Source organism: Telmatherina bonti, assembly GCF_933228915.1.
Source record: "Telmatherina bonti genome assembly, chromosome: 14".
NCBI classification, from domain to species: Eukaryota; Metazoa; Chordata; class Actinopteri; order Atheriniformes; family Telmatherinidae; genus Telmatherina; species Telmatherina bonti.
Genome location: NC_136612.1, coordinates 530,611 through 547,885, shown reverse-complemented (window position 1 = coordinate 547,885; position 17,275 = coordinate 530,611). Strand labels below are relative to the sequence as shown.

General features: G+C 47.6%; 1 protein-coding gene across 1 annotated transcript in view; it reads right to left on the bottom strand.

Annotated features, from left to right (window-relative positions):
- LOC306765234 (all-trans-retinol 13,14-reductase-like) overlaps positions 1 to 17,275 on the bottom strand; it is a gene marked incomplete at both ends in the record, with an annotated part of 173,112 nt that overhangs the window by 150,782 nt on the left and 5,055 nt on the right. The window contains 3 exons of the mRNA XM_079252636.1: positions 13,585 to 13,704; positions 16,665 to 16,862; positions 16,946 to 17,141. Coding sequence (XP_079108762.1) covers positions 13,585 to 13,704; positions 16,665 to 16,862; positions 16,946 to 17,141 — 514 coding nt within the window. The remainder of the gene's footprint in view (positions 1 to 13,584; positions 13,705 to 16,664; positions 16,863 to 16,945; positions 17,142 to 17,275) is intronic.

Below are 17,275 nucleotides of genomic sequence, written 5' to 3'. Positions count from 1 at the left end.
AATGGCCGCCTTCCTGTCGACATTTCACCATGACATTAAGAGGATTTTTTGTTCGCCCTAGCATGTAGATCATGTGTATGAATTTTCATAAAGATTAATGACATGCAGTGGCGGGGCACCTAAAATAGGTGGCGCTCTCATTCAGTTTCGCCCAAACATTCTGGAGCAACTCAAAATATCAAATTTTTCGCATTCCCTTGGGGGGGTACGCAAAATTTGGTGAGTTTTTGAGCATGTTCAGGCCTCCAAAAAAGCAATTCATTTATTAGGAGAATAATAATAATAATAATAATAATAATAATAATAATAAACGCTGCAATTACAATAGGCCTTCGCACCGCCAAGGTGCTCGGGCCTAATAATAATAAACACTGCAATTACAATAGGCCTTCGCACCGCCAAGGTGCTCGGGCCTAATAATAATAATAATAAACACTGCAATTACAATAGGCCTTCGCACCGCCAAGGTGCTCGGGCCTAATAATAATAATAATAATAATAATAAACGCTGCAATTACAATAGGCCTTCGCACTGCCAAGGTGCTCGGGCCTAATAATAATAATAAACACTGCAATTACAATAGGCCTTCGCACTGCCAAGGCGCTCGGGCCTAATTAAAACCGCAAGCGGTGATATAGGCCCTCGCACCATGGCGCCGCTCGGCATAATGCCACCGCCTCCCCTGGCAACATCCTTCCCATGCCTCTCTCAACCTAAAGTGCAGCCAGACTGCACTTCAGGCCATTTAGGCCTTATGAAGGGTCACTTCCTGTCACCAAGGGGCGGGGCTAACTTATAATCTAATTATTGACATACAGAAATGTAAAGGATATGACTGGCATCATCTGTAGCAAATTTGGTGCAGGTTGGTTGTTTTTTGGGGGATTTATGTCAGTTTTTCTTTTTGTTGCATCACATCTGCTTTGCTGCCCCGCCTCTCCTAAACGATATCCCCTATTAAAAGAAATAGCACAACTTCTAATCACACATGCCTCTTGAGCATCCTGACTCATTTGGGTTAAAGTTGGACAAAATTCTTAGGAGAAGTTCCTCAAAATGCATGGCAAAGAAAATGACAGAAATGACCCCAAAAATGGCACCTTTTTCAAAATGGCCGACTCCCTGTTTGATTTAGCCCATATGTCCAAGAGACTTTTTTGAAGGTACTGGGAGCGTCTACAAGTTTCCCGAATCATAACCATGTCAGTCAATGTAGTGGGCGGGGCTAATTAATTAAAATATTGTAGGGGGCGCTATGGAGCCATTTACTATCTTCTCCACTATATTGTAATTTTACTCTATTAAGGACTTTACTGTCATAAGTCATGGCAAGTATGGTGAAGATCAAAGGTTTCATGGCTTTGTTACAGGTACTTCCTGGTTCACGATATCAGACACTTGTTGTTGCCAAGGGGTGGGGCTAATTCATAGTCCCATTATTGCATTGTAGATTTTGTTCATCATGGGACTGGCATCAAATGTGGCGATTCCTGTGCTGATATGTTGTTTTATGTGGGAGGTTTAGCAATAAGTCTTTGTTAATAAGACATCAAACTTTGAGGGCCCGCCCCTCCTAAACTAAATCTTCTATTAGAAGAAATAACACAACTTTAAATCACACATGCCTCCTGAGCATCCTGTGCAAGTTGGGTGTCAGTTGGACAATATCCCTAGGAGGAGTTGTTTAAAATGCATGGCAAAGAAATGACCCCAAAAATGGTGCCTTTTTCAAAATGGCCGACTTCCTGTTGAATTTAGCCCATATGTCCAAGAGACTTTTTTGAAGGTACTGGCAGGTTCTCCAACTGTGCTGAATTTTATCCATGTCGGTCCATGTAGTGGGCGGGGCTGATTGATTGAAATATTGTAGGGGGCGCTATAGAGACATGCTCCATGTATTCCATTATGTTTCAATGGGGCTTAGTTCAGGGCCTTACTGTCATCAGTCATGGCAAGTTTGGTGGCGGTCCAAGGTTCCATGGCTTGGTCACAGGTACTTCCTGTTTCATGGCGTTGGACCGCCATTCGCCATGTCCCGTTTAGCGTAGCAACTTGAGGTTTTTATTGTGGCATCATGAAAGGGTTTGACATGTTTTGGAGGAGGCTCAAGTGTTTTGGACCATTTGCTTAGAAGCATGACCCTCAAACGTGCAAAAAAACACTTCCTGTTGTAAGTGGGCGGAGCTTAGGTCTACACCAGCAATGGTCACAGTAATCTGTTCAGGACTGATCCCTTATTAATCCCTATAAGTTTTAGGGTGATCAGATCAAAATTGACAATTTTATAGTGATTTATGATGTCACGCCGCCGCATGGAACTTCGCCATGGCGTCACGGGCACGCCGTGCAGCGTAGAGCAACGTCCTTTATCAGATCTCTTCACCAACATGTTTTGTGATGCCTGAGTGAATTTGGGCCATGTGGTGTCCACCAAGCCAGAGTTATGGGTGTGTGAGCAAAAAACAACACTTTTGACCTCCAGGGGGCGTGGCTATTTCATAATCAAAATATTGACATATAGAACTCTGTAGGAGGGGACTGCCATCATATCTAGCAAATTTGGTGCAGAAATGTTGCTTTATGTGGGAGTTATATCCGTTTAATTTTTCCTGGCGAGACATCAAACTTTGAGGCCCCGCCCCTCGTAAACTAAGTCTCCTATTAGAAGAAATAACACAACATTTAATCACACATGCCTCCTGAACATCCTGAGCAATTTGTGGCTCAGTGGGATAAAAGCTCTAGGACGAGTTCGTTAAAATGCGAGGTGCTAAAACGCCAAAATATTGACTTTGACCTAAAATGGCCGCCTTCCTGTCGACATTTCACCATGACATTAAGAGGATTTTTTGTTCGCCCTAGCATGTAGATCATGTGTATGAATTTTCATAAAGATTAACGACATGCAGTGGCGGGGCACCTAAAATAGGTGGCGCTCTCGTTCAGTTTCGCCCAAACATTCTGGAGCACCTCAAAATATCAAATTTTTCGTATTCCCTTGGGGGGGTACGCAAAATTTGGTGAGTTTTCGAGCACGTTCAGGCCTCCAAAAAAGCACGCGAAGTGTCCGAATAAAAATAATAATAATTAAAACCGCAGGCGGTGATATAGGCCCTCGCACCATGGCGCCGCTCGGCATAATGCCACCGCCTCCCCTGCAAACATCCTTCCCATGCCTCTCTCAACCTAAAGTGCAGCCAGACTGCACTTCAGGATGTTAAGGCCTTATGAACGGTCACTTCCTGTCACCAAGGGGTGGGGCTAACTAATAATGTAATTATTGACATGCAGAAATGTGAAGGATATGACTGGCATCATCTGTAGCAAATTTGGTGCATGTTGGTTGTTTTTTGTGGGAGTTATGTCAGTTTTCCTTTTCATTGCATCACATCTGCTTTGCTGCCCCGCCTCTCCTAAACGATATCCCCTATTAAAAGAAACAACACAACTTTTAATCACACTTGAGCATCCTGACTCATTTGGGTTAAAGTTAGATAAAATTCTTAGCAGGACTTCCTCAAAATGCATGGCAAAGCAAATGACAGAAATGACCCCGAAAATGACAACTTTTTCAAAATGGCTGACTTCCTGTTGGATTTAGGCCATATGTCCAAGAGACGTTTTTCAAGGTACTGGGAGGGTCTACAAGTTTCCCGAATCATATCCATGTCAGTCAATGCAGTGGGCGGGGCTGATTGAAATATTGTAGGGGGCGCTATGGAGCCATTTACGATCTTCTCCACTATATTGTAATTTTACTCTATTAAGGACATAACTGTCATGACTCATGGCAAGTATGGTGAAGATCAACAATTTCACGGCTTTGTCACAGGTACTTCCTGGTTCATGATATCAGACACTTGTTGTTGCCAAGGGGTGGGGCTAGTTCAGAGTCATATTATTGCATTGTAGATTTTGTTCATCATAGGACTGGCATCAAATGTGTCGATTCCTGTGCTGATATGTTGTTTTATGTGGGAGTTTTAGCAATAAGTCTTTGTTAATAAGACATCAAACTTTGAGGGCCCGCCCCTCCTAAACTAAATCTTCTATTAGAAGAAATAACACAACTTTAAATCACACATGCCTCCTGAGCATCCTGTGCTCTGTGGGTGTCAGTTGGACAATATCCCTAGGAGGAGTTGTTTAAAATGCATGGCAAAGAAATGACCCCAAAAATGGCACCTTTTTCAAAATGGCCGACTTCCTGTTGGATGTGGCCCATATGTCCAAGAGACTTTTTTGAAGGTACTGGAAGGTTCTACAACTGTGCTGAATTTTATTCATGTCGGTCCATGTAGTGGGCGGGGCTGATTGATTGAAATTTTGTAGGGGGCGCTATGGAGACATGCTCCATTTATTCCATAATGTTTCAATGGGGCTTAGTTCAGGGCCTTACTGTCATCAGTCATGGCAAGTTTGGTGGCGGTCCAAGGTTCCATGGCTTGGTCACAGGTACTTCCTGTTTCATGGCGTTGGACCGCCATTCGCCATGTCCTGTTTAGCGTAGCAACTTGAGGTTTTTATTGTGGCATCATGAAAGGGTTTGACATGTTTTGGAGGAGGCTCAAGTGTTTTGGACCATTTGCTTAGAAGCATGACCCTCAAACGTGGAAAAAACCACTTCCTGTTGTAAGTGGGCGGAGCTTAGGTCTACACCAGCAATGGTCACATTAATCTGTTCAGGACTGATCCCTTATTAATGCCTATAAGTTTTAGGGTGATCAGATCAAAATTGAGAGTTTTATAGTGATTTATGATGCCACGCCGCCGCACGGAACTTTGCCATGGCGTCACGGGCACGCCGTGCAGCGTAGAGCAACGTCCTTTACCAGATCTCTTCACCAACATGTTTTGTGATGCCTGAGTGAATTTGGGCCATGTGGTGTCTATCAAGCCAGAGTTATGGGTGTGTGAGCAAAAAACAACACTTTTGACCTCCAGGGGGCGTGGCTATTTCATAATCAAAATATTGACATATAGAACTCTGTAGGAGGGGACTGCCATCATATCTAGCAAATTTGGTGCAGAAATGTTGCTGTATGTGGGAGTTATATCCGTTTAATTTTTCATGGCGAGACATCAAACTTTGAGGCCCCGCCCCTCGTAAACTAAGTCTCCTATTAGAAGAAATAACACAACATTTAATCGCACATGCCTCCTGAACATCCTCAGCAATTTGTGGCTCAGTGGGATAAAAGCTCTAGGACGAGTTCGTTAAAATGCGAGGTGCTAAAACGCCAAAATATTGACTTTGACCTAAAATGGCCGCCTTCCTGTCGACATTTCACCATGACATTAAGAGGATTTTTTGTTCGCCCTAGCATGTAGATCATGTGTATGAATTTTCATAAAGATTAACGACATGCAGTGGCGGGGCACCTAAAATAGGTGGCGCTCTCATTCAGTTTCACCCAAACATTCTGGAGCACCTCAAAATATCAAATTTTTCACATTCCCTTGGGGGGGTACGCAAAATTTGGTGAGTTTTTGAGCATGTTCAGGCCTCCAAAAAAGCAATTCATTTATTAGGAGAATAATAATAATAATAATAATTAAAACCGCAAGCGGTGATATAGGCCCTCGCACCATGGCGCCACTCGGCATAATGCCACCGCCTCCCCTGGCAACATCCTTCCCATGCCTCTCTCAACCTAAAGTGCAGCCAGACTGCACTTCAGGCAGTTTAGGCCTTATGAAGGGTCACTTCCTGTCACCAAGGGGCGGGGCTAATTTATAATCTAATTATTGACAAACAGAAATGTGAAGGATATGACTGGCATCATCTGTAGCAAATTTGGTGCAGGTTGGTTGTTTTTTGTGGGAGTTATGTCAGTTTTCCTTTTTATTGCATCACATCTGCTTTGCTGCCCCGCCTCTCCTAAATGATATCCCCTATTAAAAGAAATAGCACAACTTTTAATCACACATGCCTCTTGAGCATCCTGACTCATTTGGGTTAAAGTTGGACAAAATTCTTAGGAGAAGTTCCTCAAAATGCATGGCAGAGAAAATGACAGAAATGACCCCAAAAATTGCACCTTTTTCAAAATGGCCGACTTCCTGTTTGATTTAGCCCATATGTCCAAGAGACTTTTTTGAAGGTGCTGGAATGGTCTAAAAGTGTGCTGAATCATATCCATGTCAGTCAATGTAGTGGGCGGGGCTGATTGATTGAAATATTGTAGGGGGCGCTATGGAGCCATTTACTATCTTTTCCACTATATTGTAATTTTATTCTATTAAGGACATAACTGTCATGACTCATGGCAAGTATGGTGAAGATCAACAATTTCATGGCTTTGTTACAGGTACTTCCTGGTTCATGATATCAGACACTCGTTGTTGCCAAGGGGTGGGGCTAGTTCATAGTCGTATTATTGCATTGTATATTTTGTTCATCATGGGACTGGCATCAAATGTGTCGATTCCTGTGCTGATATGTTGTTTTATGTGGGAGTTTTAGCAATAAGTCTTTGTTAATGAGACATAAAACTTTGAGGGCCCGCCCCTCCTAAACTAAATCTTCTATTAGAAGAAATAACACAAATTTAAATCACACATGCCTCCTGAGCATCCTGTGCAAGTTGGGTGTCAGTTGGACAATATCCCTAGGAGGAGTTGTTTAAAATGCATGGCAAAGAAATGACCCCAAAAATGGCACCTTTTTCAAAATGGCCGACTTCCTGTTGGATGTGGCCCATATGTCCAAGAGACTTTTTTGAAGGTACTGGAAGGTTCTCCAACTGTGCTGAATTTTATCCATGTCGGTCCATGTAGTGGGCGGGGCTGATTGATTGAAATTTTGTAGGGGGCGCTATGGAGACATGCTCCATTTATTCCATTATGTTTCAATGGGGCTTAGTTCAGGGCCTTACTGTCATCAGTCATGGCAAGTTTGGTGGCGGTCCAAGGTTCCATGGCTTGGTCACAGGTACTTCCTGTTTCATGGCGTTGGACCGCCATTCGCCATGTCCTGTTTAGCGTAGCAACTTGAGGTTTTTATTGTGGCATCATGAATGGGTTTGACATGTTTTGGAGGAGGCTCAAGTGTTTTGGACCATTTGCTTAGAAGCATGACCCTCAAACGTGGAAAAAACCACTTCCTGTTGTAAGTGGGCGGGGCTTAGGTCTACACCAGCAATGGTCACATTAATCTGTTCAGGACTGATCCCTTATTAATCCCTATAAGTTTTAGGGTGATCAGATCAAAATTGACAATTTTATAGTGATTTATGATGTCACGCCGCCGCACGGAACTTTGCCATGGCGTCACGGGCACGCCGTGCAGCGTAGAGCAACGTCCTTTACCAGATCTCTTCACCAACATGTTTTGTGATGCCTGAGTGAATTTGGGCCATGTGGTGTCTACCAAGCCAGAGTTATGGGTGTGTGAGCAAAAAACAACACTTTTGACCTCCAGGGGGCGTGGCTATTTCATAATCAAAATATTGACATATAGAACTCTGTAGGAGGGGACTGCCATCATATCTAGCAAATTTGGTGCAGAAATGTTGCTTTATGTGGGAGTTATATCCGTTTAATTTTTCCTGGCGAGACATCAAACTTTGAGGCCCCGCCCCTCGTAAACTAAGTCTCCTATTAGAAGAAATAACACAACATTTAATCACACATGCCTCCTGAACATCCTGAGCAATTTGTGGCTCAGTGGGATAAAAGCTCTAGGACGAGTTCGTTAAAATGCGAGGTGCTAAAACGCCAAAATATTGACTTTGACCTAAAATGGCCGCCTTCCTGTCGACATTTCACCATGACATTAAGAGGATTTTTTTTTTCGCCCTAGCATGTAGATCATGTGTATGAATTTTCATAAAGATTAACGACATGCAGTGGCGGGGCACCTAAAATAGGTGGCGCTCTCGTTCAGTTTCGCCCAAACATTCTGGAGCACCTCAAAATATCAAATTTTTCATATTCCCTTGGGGGGGTACGCAAAATTTGGTGAGTTTTCGAGCACGTTCAGGCCTCCAAAAAAGCACGCGAAGTGTCCGAATAAAAATAATAAACACTGCAAATACAATAGGCCTTCGCACCGCCAAGGTGCTCGGGCCTAATAATAATAATAATAATAAACGCTGCAATTACAATAGGCCTTCGCACCGCCAAGGTGCTCGGGCCTAATAATAAACACTGCAATTACAATAGGCCTTCGCACCGCCAAGGTGCTCGGGCCTAATAAACGCTGCAATTACAATAGGCCTTCGCACCGCCAAGGTGCTCGGGCCTAATAATAAACACTGCAATTACAATAGGCCTTCGCACCGCCAAGGTGCTCGGGCCTAATAATAAACACTGCAATTACAATAGGCCTTCGCACCGCCAAGGTGCTCGGGCCTAATTATAAACCAAGATTAAAACTGCTGTAAGATTTCATCTAAAAACAGATGGGGTATAAACATTAATGTATCCAAACTGGGAGCTGGTTCCACTGTGATGAAATCTGAAAACTCAGCTTCATCTTTTAGCCTTAAACTCTGGTCACTTTGGTAGGAGTTTTGACACAAAGGCCTTTTAGATGAGAGGACCATTGACTATTAAGGCTGTTTTATATAATAAAAAACATCGAGTCTGATTCTAAATTTCACAGGGAGCCAGTGTAGAGACACTAAGACAGAGGACATGTTTTCTCCTCTGGTAGTACTACATTGGCAGTCAGGTCAAGGGGTTTTTTTTTGGGCTTCCTGTTAAGACAGTTTTGCAGCTGTCCAGTCTGGATGTGCAGAGCAATTTTGCAGCATGACTCCAGGGAAGGATGCTCCTTTTTGTACTTAATATATCATTACAGTTGTCAAGACAAGATGAACACACCAGCTACTTCTTAGAAATTTCAGAGAGGAATGATCTTATCTCTGATTGGATTCAAATATTATGACAACAGTTTGGTTTTAACTTAAGGAAATTTTGTGCTGTCCAGGATTTAACAGCCTTCAGTGTCACACTGAGGCGGTGGTGTAGATCCAAATGCAAAATGAAGATGAATTTTAATGTCCAAAATGCTCAAACACAAACACATGAAGCCAACAAAAGCACAATGAACCAGCAATGAGAAACAGAAACCAAGGAGTATAAATCCATAGGAACAAAACAACACACAGGTGAAATGAATGAACTAAACGAGGCCAGTTGAACCAATGAACAGGAAACAGACATGATGGACCTAAACAAGGAAAACTAGAAACTAAAACAGGAAACCAGAATTAAGATAAACACATGAAACATCACATCATGACAGCAGGGGTGGCCACCGGATGGCCTAAAGAAAGACTCCAAAGACAGTTGGATGGAGGGTTAGGGACCAGGGGAAACACAAAGTCCAGGGATGCTGGGCTCAGGGGGAAGTCCAGAAGGCCCAGCTTAGGGGGATGGCCTGGAGGCAGAGACCACCGGGGTAGGCTTGGTATCTGGAAGACGGCCCGGATGCAGAGACGAATGGGGGAGGCTTGGTTCTTGGGGACGGCTGGGAGGCCACTCGGACACCAGGCTTGGTTCTGGGGGACGGCTGGGAGGCCACTCGGACACCAGGCTTGGTTCTGGGGGACGGCTGGGAGGCCACTCGGACACCAGGCTTGGTTCTGGGGGACGGCTGGGAGGCCACTCGGACACCAGGCTTGGTTCTGGGGGACGGCTGGGAGGCCATTCGGACACCAGGCTTGGTTCTGGGGGACGGCTGGGAGGCCACTCGGACACCAGGCTTGGTTCTGGGGGACGGCTGGGAGGCCACTCGGACACCAGGCTTGGTTCTGGGGGACGGCTGGGAGGCCACTCCGACACCAGGCTTGGTTCTGGGGGACGGCTGGGAGGCCATTCGGACACCAGGCTTGGTTCTGGGGGACGGCTGGGAGGCCATTCGGACACCAGGCTTGGTTCTGGGGGACGGCTGGGAGGCCATTCGGACACCAGGCTTGGTTCTGGGGGACGGCTGGGAGGCCACTCGGACACCAGGCTTGGTTCTGGGGGACGGCTGGGAGGCCATTCGGACACCAGGCTTGGTTCTGGGGGACGGCTGGGAGGCCATTCGGACACCAGGCTTGGTTCTGGGGGACGGCTGGGAGGCCATTCGGACACCAGGCTTGGTTCTGGGGGACGGCTGGGAGGCCATTCGGACACCAGGCTTGGTTCTGGGGGACGGCTGGGAGGCCATTCGGACACCAGGCTTGGTTCTTGGGGACGGCTGGGAGGCCATTCGGACACCAGGCTTGGTTCTGGGGGACGGCTGGGAGGCCACTCGGACACCAGGCTTGGTTCTGGGGGACGGCTGGGAGGCCATTCGGACACCAGGCTTGGTTCTGGGGGACGGCTGGGAGGCCATTCGGACACCAGGCTTGGTTCTTGGGGACGGCTGGGAGGCCATTCGGACACCAGGCTTGGTTCTGGGGGACGGCTGGGAGGCCACTCGGACACCAGGCTTGGTTCTGGGAGATTGCCTGGGGGGATGGCTGGGAGGCCATTCGGACACCAGGCTTGGTTCTTGGGGACGGCTGGGAGGCCACTCGGACACCAGGCTTGGTTCTGGAAGATTGCCTGGGGGGACGGCTGGGAGGCCATTCGGACACCAGGCTTGGTTCTGGGGGACGGCTGGGAGGCCACTCGGACACCAGGCTTGGTTCTTGGGGATGGCTGGGAGGCCATTCGGACACCAGGCTTGGTTCTGGGGGACGGCTGGGAGGCCACTCGGACACCAGGCTTGGTTCTGGGGGACGGCTGGGAGGCCACTCGGACACCAGGCTTGGTTCTGGGGGACGGCTGGGAGGCCACTCGGACACCAGGCTTGGTTCTTGGGGACGGCTGGGAGGCCATTCGGACACCAGGCTTGGTTCTGGGGGACGGCTGGGAGGCCACTCGGACACCAGGCTTGGTTCTGGGGGACGGCTGGGAGGCCATTCGGACACCAGGCTTGGTTCTGGGGGACGGCTGGGAGGCCATTCGGACACCAGGCTTGGTTCTTGGGGACGGCTGGGAGGCCATTCGGACACCAGGCTTGGTTCTGGGGGACGGCTGGGAGGCCACTCGGACACCAGGCTTGGTTCTGGGAGATTGCCTGGGGGGATGGCTGGGAGGCCATTCGGACACCAGGCTTGGTTCTTGGGGACGGCTGGGAGGCCACTCGGACACCAGGCTTGGTTCTGGAAGATTGCCTGGGGGGACGGCTGGGAGGCCATTCGGACACCAGGCTTGGTTCTGGGGGACGGCTGGGAGGCCACTCGGACACCAGGCTTGGTTCTTGGGGATGGCTGGGAGGCCATTCGGACACCAGGCTTGGTTCTGGGGGACGGCTGGGAGGCCACTCGGACACCAGGCTTGGTTCTGGGGGACGGCTGGGAGGCCACTCGGACACCAGGCTTGGTTCTGGGGGACGGCTGGGAGGCCACTCGGACACCAGGCTTGGTTCTGGGGGACGGCTGGGAGGCCATTCGGACACCAGGCTTGGTTCTGGGGGACGGCTGGGAGGCCATTCGGACACCAGGCTTGGTTCTGGGGGACGGCTGGGAGGCCACTCGGACACCAGGCTTAGTTCTTGGGGATGGCTGGGAGGCCATTCGGACACCAGGCTTGGTTCTGGGGGACGGCTGGGAGGCCATTCGGACACCAGGCTTGGTTCTGGGGGACGGCTGGGAGGCCACTCGGACACCAGGCTTGGTTCTGGGAGATTGCCTGGGGGGATGGCTGGGAGGCCATTCGGACACCAGGCTTGGTTCTTGGGGACGGCTGGGAGGCCACTCGGACACCAGGCTTGGTTCTGGGGGACGGCTGGGAGGCCATTCGGACACCAGGCTTGGTTCTTGGGGACGGCTGGGAGGCCACTCGGACACCAGGCTTGGTTCTTGGGGACGGCTGGGAGGCCACTCGGACACCAGGCTTGGTTCTTGGGGACGGCTGGGAGGCCACTCGGACACCAGGCTTGGTTCTGGGAGATTGCCTGGGGGGATGGCTGGGTGGCCAGAATGGTGATGACCAGCGAGGCAGATTCTCCCTGATGGGCAAATGAAGATGGACCCCCAAGGCGGGGCGTCCACGAAATCAGAGAAGAGAAAGCAGGAGCAGTGAAGACAGGGGACCGACCTCTTTGGGGACTGGAGGTAGAGAAGGAGTGATCTCCTCAGGTAATGGAGCAGCAGGGGCCGTTGGAGGCGGCGCAACCTCCTCGGGCACAGGAACTCTGGGACCTCCTCGAGAACAGGAATCAGCGGAGCGTCCATTTCTTGGACCCCTTCGGAGACAGGGATCAGAGGAGGAGTGTCCCCGCCAGAGACTGGAAGTTAGACTTGCTGCAAGGTCAACTTATGCACTTGGTAAAAATTGGTGTCTGTTGCCATAACAACTATCAACACCAAAGGCAACAGATGTCTAACTTTGGACAGTGTATAACTAGCAACCTGTGTTAGATGACACACAATATTCCATATAAAGAAAGCCAAACTGCAGAGGGTGATGGGTGTCCACTGAGCGGGGCCTTCCTTTGTTCCCCATGCTAAAGTTATGTTAGTCTGTGTAATAAAGTAGGGACGTGGGCGGCGTGGACCAGGGCTGGGACGTGGGCGGCGTGGACCAGGGCTGGGACGCGGGCGGCGTGGACCAGGGCTGGGACGCGGGCGGCGTGGACCAGGGCTGGGACGCGGGCGGCGTGGACCAGGGCTGGGACGTGGGCGGCAACACCGGAGACGTGGGCTGCGGAGCCATGACGCGCAGCCATGGAACGTGGAGCAGGCGACACACCAGAACGGTGACCTCTGTTCTCTAGTTCTGGTCCGTTGTCCAGTCCGAGCAACATGCCCACCAGGTCGCTAGATGATCTTTTAACTATGGGTTGCTGCTTACTGCGCTTTGCGACATCTGTCTCCTGGATGTGATTGTGAATAGCTGGAAGGCATAGGATCAGGACCTTCATAAGTAGGGAGATTCTTTGCTGCCTCTCTGCTCCAGAACTCCAGAGTCATTCCTGCTGGTTCATTCTGTCATGCGGAGGTGGTGGTGTCGACCCAAATGCAGGACGGGAGCCGGCGATGCAGAATGACGATGAATTGTAATGTCCAAAATACTCAAACACTTGAAGCCAACAAAAGCACAATGAACCAGCAATGAGGAACAGAAACCAAGGAGTATAAATCCACAGGAAGAAACGACACACAGGTGAAGTAAATGAGAGCAGATGAACGGATGAACAGGAAACCAGAACTAATTATAAACACATTAAACTTCTCATCATGACATTCACAGTCTGAAATGTAGCTTTGGAGTGGTACTTACATTTAGAGCAGGAGATGAAGATGAAGACGTGTATAAAACAGGCTGTAAGATGTGGAATATTGGGAGCAATACCAAGAGGATACATTTATTACAAGAAAAGAAATAAAACTTGATGTCATCAGCACAACCATGGAATTGTGTTGTTTTCTGATAGTACTTTAAAAAGGGCAGTGGCCACCCAGGTCAGACAGAGCCCCAGGGCCCCAAGAGCCCGAAGGCACCCCCCCACCACCACTGGCAGAGCGCCACATAGCGGCCGAAGACGCCAGAAATCAGCGAAAAGTTCTGTAACAAATCTAAGCATCTACATACGTTACCTGTTTTGTCCTGGACGTGCTGAGGCAGAAATTTCTGAAAGGTGTTGAAGATACCGGCATTGGAAATGACAAAAGGGGCATGGACCTCAATCTCTTCTTGTCCTTTCAGAACTGTCACACCTAGAACACACAAAAACATGTGGTTTTATTCTGAAAGAAATGTTCAGTGTGACCCTGAACATCACCTTCTGCTCCTTCACAGTTAACACAATGAAATACAGAAATAAAACAACAACAGAAATAAAACAACAAAAAGTTAAACAAAAACAATCATAAAAATAAAAAAGACAGTAAAATAGGAACAACAGACTAGTGGAGCTCAGTGAATTTATCTTACAAGGAGTTCACTTCCAGCATGAAGACAGAATACAAGGATGTGAAGCGAATGCGAACAAACAGAGGAACAATTAGCAAGGTCATGTTCAGCTTTCCCATGAAAAATGACCAAAGTTTTGACTGATAAGACGGTCTCCCACAGACGCTGCCCACTCCCACAGATTAGAAGCTCGCGTGGAAAATGAAGGAGTCCACAGATTTGCTGGAGCCAGATGGTCCAGAGGCCCCGGATGATACAGTCGATCATAACATTCTGTTACAAAGACTAGAACAGGTGGTTGGAATTACAGGTACAGCGTTAAGCTGGTTTAAATCATATTTATCTGATAGACTTCAGTTTGTTCATGTAAATGACAAGTCCTCCTCCCAAACTACAGTAAGTCATGGAGTTCCTCAAGGTTCTGTACTTGGACCTATACTCTTCACGCTATATATGCTCCCTTTAGGCAAAATTATTAGACAGCATGGAATAAACTTTCATTGTTATGCAGATGATACTCAACTATACTTATCCTTTAAACCAGATGAAACAAATCAGCCCAATAGGCTACAAAATTGTCTCATAGACATAAAGACTTGGATGTCTAGAAATTTTCTCCTCTTAAACTCAGATAAGACTGAAGTAATTCTCGTTGGATCTGAAAAACTCAGAGCTAAATTTTCCGGTTTTGTAATGAACCTGGATGGCATTACTTTAGCTTCCAGTGCTACAGTGAGAAACCTTGGAGTAATATTTGACCCTGACCTGTCCTTTGGCCCACATATTAAGCAGGTTACTAAAACAGCCTTCTTTCATTTACGTAATATAGCCAAAATTAGGGACATTCTGTCTCAGAGTGAAGCAGAAAAACTGGTTCACGCTTTTGTTACTTCGAGACTAGATTACTGTAACTCTCTATTACTGGGCTGTCCTAAATATGCCCTGAAAAGCCTTCAGCTGATCCAGAATTCTGCAGCCAGAGTCCTGACCAGAACCAGCAGGAGAGATCATATTTCTCCAGTTTTAGCCTCTCTTCATTGGCTGCCTGTTGAATCTAGAATAGAATTTAAAATCCTTCTCCTTACATATAAAGCCCTCCACAACCAGGCACCACTATATATCAAAGACCTCATAGTTCCTTATATACCAAGCAGAGTACTTCGTTCGCAGACTGCAGGCTTACTTGTGGTTCCTAGGGTCTCAAAGAGCCGAGCAGGAGGCAGAGCCTTTGGTTATCAGGCCCCTCTCTTATGGAATAAGCTCCCAGTTAGTGTTAGGGAAGCAGACACCCTCCCCACCTTTAAGACTAGGCTGAAGACTTATCTTTTTGATAAGTCCTATAGCTAGGGATGGTTAGCATCCCTTAGTTATGCTGCTATAGGTTTAGACTGCTGAGGGACATTTCCTGATACACTGAGCTTCTTTCTTTTTCTCTCTCTCTTTTATTGGGAACATACTGGTGTTCCTGTGTGTCCCAGCTGGGTTGCAGCGCTGCAGATGTGGTTGGAGGGGGGGGCAGTGGTTCCACCTTGTGTCCTAGCTGCGGTGTCCTCGCAGAGGAACCAATAATCACCATGAAGGAGGAGGTGCAGGAGATGGAAAGAAATAAACACCACCCTGACAGAAACCACACTAAAGATAAACTTGTGAATAAATGAGAATTCTCCACCTCTGATGTGTTGCATCACTTCTAGACGTTTGGTAGCAGTTTGGTTCCAACGTGAGAGGATGATTGACAACACAATCATTCAGATTGGATGATTGATCAGGTGAACGCAGGTGAAGCGCTGACGCCATTTAGTAGCATGTTATGTAGCGTCTCCACTATCTGCACACATCTGCAGCTGTACAACAGGTTTCCTCCTGGGCATGGAGGCACCTCCACCTGCCTCCATCTGCCCGATGGCCGCTACACCACGTCTGGCTGTGGAGAACATCGTTCTGTTCCTCTGCTCTGGGTTGGGAAAAGGAGCGGACCCGACCTGTCAGTCCCTTCCCTTTGGAAGGTGCCGGACTGGAGTCCAGAGTCTCCATGTTCCATGTCCACCAGCAGGGACAGATAAGCCACATTGGGGAGCATTTTATATCCAACCATCACTTCATGTTCTGTATCTGCAGGTGGAGGAAACACCTGAGAAGCCTGATGATGGGCTGTTGTCATGGCGACCGCCTCCTTTTACCTGCAGGTCTTCATGTAGAGCTTTATTAGTACGGCAGCTTCTGTACGACTTATTAACTGTGTGATGTGGCTTTTCTAACATGTAGAACTGCTTGGTTTCAGAACATTTTACTGCTGGACGTTTTACGTGCTGGAGGAACTTTTTCTCTTCTTCTGCAGATGCTGTTAATGTCCAACATTCTGGGGGAAAGTTTACATTTGATTTAATTGAGGCTCCTTTGTCAGAGGTTTCCTGGTACGCCGATGATGCTGATGCACACACTACTTCCACTACTAGCTTCGCAGCATCGGTTCTGTACTCATGTTTCAGACCTTTCAGTGAGTTTTTTTTAAGAAGCATCAACAAGTCTAGCGTCTGTTTCTGGTGAGTAACAACCTGCCATTATGTTTATTGAATAAACCAACTGATTTGCGCCACAAAGTTAGTGATATTGATGGATTGTAGGACTGAAAGAGATGGCTGCATGTGGTTCACAGGTCTGTGTATCTTGTAACCCTTTTGTGAACTTTTTCTGGAGTGCAGCCTCATGCTGTCTTGCTTGGTTTGGTAAATTTGGCCCTTTGTCTGCACCTTCCTTCACTTACCATAGGCTTGCCCCTGGTTGTTGACAAGAATACGCTGCACAGGAGCCCGGACCAACACTTCACCGCCTGCCTGTTGAATGACTGGGATGATGTGGAAGGCAAACTCACTGGCACCGCCTACAGGGTAGTATGCACCACGTTTATAGTGGTGAAGAAGAAGAAGATTGATGAGGAAACTGGAATCTTTGGGAGGGACACCTGTGAAGGAAAATAAAGAAAATGGTGAGGTTAGACTCAGAAAGTAAGTGATCTGTACTGTATCTTGTGTGAGTGAGCAGCACCGTAGAACAGGTAAGCAGAGAGAGCTTGCAAGTCCTTGTTCTGTGTGAGCTGAGACATCATTTCTGAATGGCTTGCTGTTGCGAGGCGAAACACAGAAGACAGGCGATCTAAAAGGCCGGTCAGGATCAGGAAGTTAACCAGCCAATATGGTATCATCTTCAAAACGGCAATAAGTGGAGTTCTTCGAGAGGCAAGCTGAAAGATAATTATTCTGAATTATCTACATGATTTATTTATACCTGTGTTGCACCTGTTGCAACTGATGCTGCACAAGCTGGTAATAGAGAGGCAAGCTAGTCAAACCACTGATGGTGCTTGATGACTTGGTC